This window comes from Carassius carassius, chromosome 11 (genome assembly GCF_963082965.1).
Source record: "Carassius carassius chromosome 11, fCarCar2.1, whole genome shotgun sequence".
Lineage (NCBI taxonomy): Eukaryota > Metazoa > Chordata > Actinopteri > Cypriniformes > Cyprinidae > Carassius > Carassius carassius.
Window position 1 is genome coordinate 9,526,581 of NC_081765.1, and position 6,023 is coordinate 9,532,603.

General features: G+C 35.8%; 1 protein-coding gene across 1 annotated transcript; it reads right to left on the bottom strand.

Annotated features, from left to right (window-relative positions):
- Positions 1-487: 487 nt before the first annotated feature.
- LOC132152735 (ubiquitin-conjugating enzyme E2 A-like) lies at positions 488-4,049 on the bottom strand. Its single transcript, XM_059561590.1, has 6 exons — positions 3,890-4,049; positions 3,401-3,481; positions 2,406-2,431; positions 2,206-2,295; positions 1,783-1,871; positions 488-1,574 (listed from the first exon to the last, which is right to left on the bottom strand). The coding sequence occupies exons 1-6, from the start codon at positions 3,931-3,933 to the stop codon at positions 1,446-1,448; spliced, it is 459 nt and encodes a 152-aa protein (XP_059417573.1). The 5' UTR covers positions 3,934-4,049; the 3' UTR covers positions 488-1,445.
- Positions 4,050-6,023: the final 1,974 nt, after the last annotated feature.

A 6,023-nucleotide genomic window follows, 5' to 3' on the forward strand; every position in this document is an offset into this window, starting at 1 on the left:
ATTTCTTCCTTTACACTCCACGAGACATTAATGTTTTTATCAGCTGTTTGGACTCTCATTCTGATGGCACCCATTCACTGAAGTGATCAAGTGATGTGATGCTAAATTTCTCCAAATCTATTTTGATGAAACAAACTCATCTTCTTCTTTGATGACCTGAGGGTGAGTGAATTTTCAGTTTTAGGTGAACTATTGCTTTAAAGTACGTCTTAAATGTGGACCACATGTGGTTCACCTTGTTATATGGCTGTGTTAGCTCTCCGATGTCTTATTATTCCCTTTCCCTTGATTTGTAGAACTGATTCTCACAATAAAATCGTGGTCTGTTTCACCTTCAAACTTTTTGTTCTAGATTCAAAAACATTAAGCAGAAAGAAAAAAGATTCTTACGTTTTTGTAAATAGAAAATACTTCTGCAATTGTTACAGTTACAGAGTAGGAAAGGATGAAATAAGGTGTAAAGCATCAGGGATGCATTACTCAAAAGGTATTTTTACCTTTTATTTAAGTATTTACAAGTGCTGGAAAATGAGATTGCCAACCAGTGCAAAATCTGTACACAAAATTCAGATGTGTTTTTGTATATACAAGAGATTAATAGAGGCAAGGACACACTCAGGCATTCATGCATGTAACAGGGCATACATCTGCAAAGGGTTTGGAAAAAGACCTGAATACACCAATTCACTTGATTGATTGGACTTGTGATGCAAGCTATGAAAAGATTACGTAACTGCAGTTAATATGCATCTCTGGATTTTGGAGGATATTTAATAACTTTGAGTAACTTTGACCAGAAAATATACATTTTGAACTCCATGACGTATTGCCATTTTCTGTCAACAATAATTGTATACTTTATATAAATCCTCATGGCTGTCTACAAACATCTTGTGTGTTTTCAGTGTGTACTAGAGATGGTCACCACTCATGGAGTAGCATACCAACCCTCCTCCGACTAAACCAACCAAACGAATGCTAACCCTGAAAAATGGAAGAAAAACCTAAATTAAAAGGACACTTTAAACTGCTTTTTGAGTGAAACCATGATATTAAAACTGACAGCACCAAGAACATTTTCATCAACAATACTACGACTTAGATTAAAGTCTCTTTGTAAGTCATTTATCCAGATTAGACTGCCTTGATTTTTTTTTTGAGATGCTAATGCATTTTGCAAAAAAGTACAATTACTGCATGTTCATGCCATATGCAAAATTAGTCAAGCATTATACACCAGAGGTATTTCCCCTTTCAATGATCTTAATGAGGCTTGACAATCAATCCAGGCAAAAATGTGGGAGAGAAATAAAACAGAAATCACAATCTTGCATGAGTAAAGTGCATAAAAACTTAAAAATGGAGATTTGAAAAACTATCCCCAAACAACAGAGCCAAACAAAAGGAAAACAATGTTTCAGTGAGAACATGGTTTGTAAATGTGGTCAACTGTCCCTCCAGCTCTGCTCTACAATCGCTGAAACCCGTTTCTCATATTCTCGTTTGTTTTCTTGATAGAGTTGTGCTGCCTGGCTGTTCGCAGGGCTATTGGGGTTTGGCTCATCTAGAAGGGACTATAAAAAGAGAGAAATCTATTTTTAATCCTCAAGAGTAGAACAAATAGAAAGGAAAGTGCAATTACAAGCAAAACCCAAATTTCACCATTCACACTCTTAAATCAATATGAGCATTCAAATTAGGCAATTCTCAAATTCAATAATGTCCACAGGCTACATGAAGCACTTTTGTTTAATATAAAAGGACTAGAAAACAATTCAATACCTGAATTGATGTCAGAATAGAAGAAACATCATAAGTCGGACTCCACCGATTCTGAAGAATATCGAGGCAGATGCTGCCATCAGCATACACTGAGAAAGACAGCAAGAGAAAAGTTAGAGCAGTAACTTTTCATGAAACTTTGAACATCTCCAGAATAAATAGCGTAATAAAATTATTATTGTCAAAGAAATGCATAAGCAAGCATAAATTTAATATTTTACATTTTAAATTAAACTAATTTGAGCAAAAAATATTTAATAAAAGCTTGCAAGGTACAATGAACGACAGAAATGAATTTAACAGCAGCAGATTGTGTGTGGGAACGTACTACATGAGTAAACTATTGAGAGCATATTAAAGAATTGGGGTCAGATTGTTTTTGACAGAGCTTCTAATCAGAGACAAACAGGAAGCATCACTCACCATTCGGATGAAACATTTTTGAGACGAACCGCACAGTTGGGGGCTTGTTTGGATATTCCTCTGTGAACTCAACTGTGAGTTTGAAAGTACCTTGTGTACAGAATAGAAACATCACTGTATCTTCAATTTCCATGAAAGGAAACAATTTACACATTTTTTTTTACACATGCATTTAATCAAGTGTCTAGGTCGACACTTACCATCTTCAAAAGGTGTTCCCTCTGGACTGCATAAAAAAAAAAAAAGCATCAATAACAAGCAATATTAAATGTCAAAGCCTCAAAGGTAGGGGGAAACAGACATGTAACGTTCACGTACAACATGTTGACCATGGAATCAAATAGACATGCAGCATTAGAGCACTGAAACATGTTTACGTGTAGATTTTCACTCTACCCTACAAAAATTTCAGATTAGTAAGATAAAAAAAAAAAAAGCTTTCGTTAAGTCTTTTATGCTTACAAAGGCTGCATTTATTTGATCAAAAATACAATAGAACAGTAATAGTTCAATAATTACTATTTAAAATCTTCAAGAATCGACTTAAACACATCTCTTCCATCTTTATTTGACCCTCTAACTCTAGCACTCACTATTCCAATTCTTAAAAAAAAAAGACCCAATCTTTTTGTAGTCCATCCATTTTGTTTTCATTTATTATACAATTATAAAATAAGACCTCGAACACTAGCTTGCTCTTTTCTTTTTCTATTCTATCCGTTTTTCTTTTTTGTTTATTTATTATATTATTTAAAAGCCCTTGCTATGTGTACTAAGTTTAAACTAACTGAGACTTGTTATAGCACTTATAGATCATTGCTCTTTTGTTTTTGATTGCTTCCATTGTCCTCATTCGTAAGTCGCTATGGGTAAAAGCGTCTGCTAAACGACTAAATGTAAAATACTATTTATCATTGTGACGGCAAAGTGTCACACGATCACAGTGTCTTTGCTACATAAAATTATTAACTTACTCAATAATTCTGCCAACTACAAACCCTTGAACAAAGTCGCATAGCATCTAAATGTATAATATTTAAGCATATCATTCATTCCCCCAAAAATGTACAGGTCTGTATACGTATATATATTTTATAATCCGTTCATATTTGGAGGTTTTCGATGACTGTGGGAACTGCTCCACCCCGCTGCTGGTGACGCAGACTAGACTCGACCCGATTCTCTCTCTCCTCACCCGAATATAACCGCGTTCCACACCATTATGTTGTTCTCCGACGGAGCGCCACTGACGCCGGCTGGAGGATCCTCCTGGAGCCTGGGGACCAGCACAAAACACAATCAGATCCGTGTTACAGAGGCTCAATCACATTCACTGAGAAAGCGTGGCTTCTGCTGACCTTTATAAAAATACTAGAAATGTACAAATATTGGGTAAAATTGAAATCATAATCACATTCAGACAGGTCAAGCTTGAATAACTTCTCTAACCGGCTCAGACTAGCCAGCTAACGTTAGCTCATAAACTAAGACTAATGTAGAGTTTCTAAGAATACCCACGATGTAAACAGGCAATGTGATACTACCGACAGACTATTAAAGGCGTGTTTTAATCGTTACATCGTGTTTACTAAGCGGCTGTCGAACTGGGTGATATGAAGCTAACTAAGCAAGCTAGCAGCTATTCCACCAAACCAAACACATCTACCGTTTAACAGCTACTCACCGCTTAAAATCCCGCATGAGTCGCCTTCTAGCTGGAGTTGACATCTTTAACTACACTAAAAACAAATCGTCAGCGATAATTTTTAGAGCTCTAATTATAAATCTTAAGGCGACTGTATATACCACAACACTGATGATTAATATTTTTTTCTGAGTACAAGACGTCTTTTCACGAGACACGGCTGTACCATCTGTCCGTCACAGGGGGTTATTTGCGACTGGAAATACAAAACATCAAACAAAATGTATATAAATCGATATTGTGTTTTGTTTTTAAAGATATAATAATGCATGTTGCCTCAATTCGTTTGAAATATTTATGGTTTTAGATAAATAATTCAATTATTCGCCTGAAATGTTAGTCTCTGACTACGTAAATGGCACAAACGCCCCTATTTCCTAGCCGTTGGTACGGTCTCAGTCGGAGGAAGAGGCTCGATGACGTTTCAGTGGGAGGAATGAGGTCAGTGTCCTCCTAGCGGCGAAGCGCGGGAATTGCAAGAAGCGACGATCTTACTGCACTTTGACGCGAAAGATATTTCTTAACAGGTATGTGTTAAGTTTTTATTCACTTTCTCAACGATATATCCGATAAAAGTCAGGAGGAGGGAAGTTAGATATTGGTACTTTTATAATTTATAAGAGGGTAGAGTAGTTTAGAAGTGGGTGGACTACAAAATACAACCAAATGTGTCATTCCAATACGATACATTCTCCAAGAAGAATATAAATGGAGGAGATTGTCAGTACAAAAAAAATGATTCAGTAAATTCATCAGCCAGTTTATTCACACACATCTCTAACTACTATGTATAAGAAATAGTCAATAAACAGTTATATGTGTAGGCACAATTAATACAGTAAATATCCTTACAAATAATGCATAAAAATGTCCAGCCTCTGGGATTCTCCAACTAAATGAAATAACCCAAAATTGGAAATTGCAATTGTTTTTCTTTTTGTTAACAACACAGATACAAATACAGTGTTCCTTTCAAATGATATGTACTTAAAGCAATTCAGCACATTCTATATGGATATATTAAGGCATACGAGTCTGGATGGGACGTCCTAACACCCATGGTAGAGGTGCATGGTGTTAAAGGTGATGTGGTCATACTGCTCCTCTACACTGACTGACTTGCGGTGCTCAATCTGACTGCTGGCGTCCTCCATGTTCTCAGACATATCTCCAAAGCCATTTATATGCCCCAAATGAAGGCCATTGTAAAAAGTAACCAAGATGCGAGGAGACACCCACATTCCCAATATGATCATCCTGCATCAGGTCACCTCCACTGAGGTGCTGCACAGGGAAGCAAAGTCTGTTTAATGGGAGTTAGAGAACACATGAATTATAATTCATTAAAGAAAGTTAAAATACCTGTTTTTGTTTTGCCCAACCATTTTCATCAAGATTAGAATTTTGCATTGTTAGTATCCTTTTGTGGGCATTTAACAGATATTCTGTAACTTGCTCAGTTTAGGGTTTTCAAAGTCACCCATCAAGTTCGGTTTACATAACATGATTATATCTGAACATCTGAACCTGAGATTAAAGTCCACATTGCTCAGCTCTACAAAAACATAGCACTGGCACACATTAGCTTCAACATTAAACAGTTTGCCTTATGATTTAATATTCCTTCAATTTAAATAACAGGGATTAATTCGTAATCTAATTTATGTTTAGTGTTGAAGCAGCACAATAGTTCAGAGGTTAATGAAGTAGCAAACCACCAATACATGATGATAATGCATGTGTGTTACATTTTAATCCATGTAAAACAGTATCAAATGAACACTTGCAAGTGGTTTCTGTTTTGCTAACATGCTCTTAGAAACTATTCATATGTACATATTCAAGAGTCAGCGCTGTTTGTTAAATGAGAACATTTAATGAGTATAGAAATTACATTTCGCATCCATTTTAGGCATCCTGCTCCTTTACATAAACAGTATTTTTTATATCAATATCTCAATCTCTGTGTCACACATAGCCGGTGTTTTAATGAGCAATTATAGTAAGATGTTCTTTGTAATTCTGAGTAGGAAATGATGCGTTATTCTATATGCAGTGCAAACTTTCTGGCATCTGTTCTGTGTGAAAGGATGATTTTTAAAATGAATTTATA

Coding starts and splice junctions, on each gene's coding strand:
- LOC132152735 (XM_059561590.1), bottom strand. CDS start 3,933: ATGTCAACTCCAGCTAGAAGGCGACTCATGCGGGATTTTAAGCG. Junction 1,872..2,205: donor AAAAATGTTTCATCCGAATG/GTGAGTGATGCT, acceptor TGTCTTTCTCAG/TGTATGCTGATGGCAGCATC. Junction 1,575..1,782: donor CTATTCTGACATCAATTCAG/GTATTGAATTGT, acceptor CTCTTTTTATAG/TCCCTTCTAGATGAGCCAAA.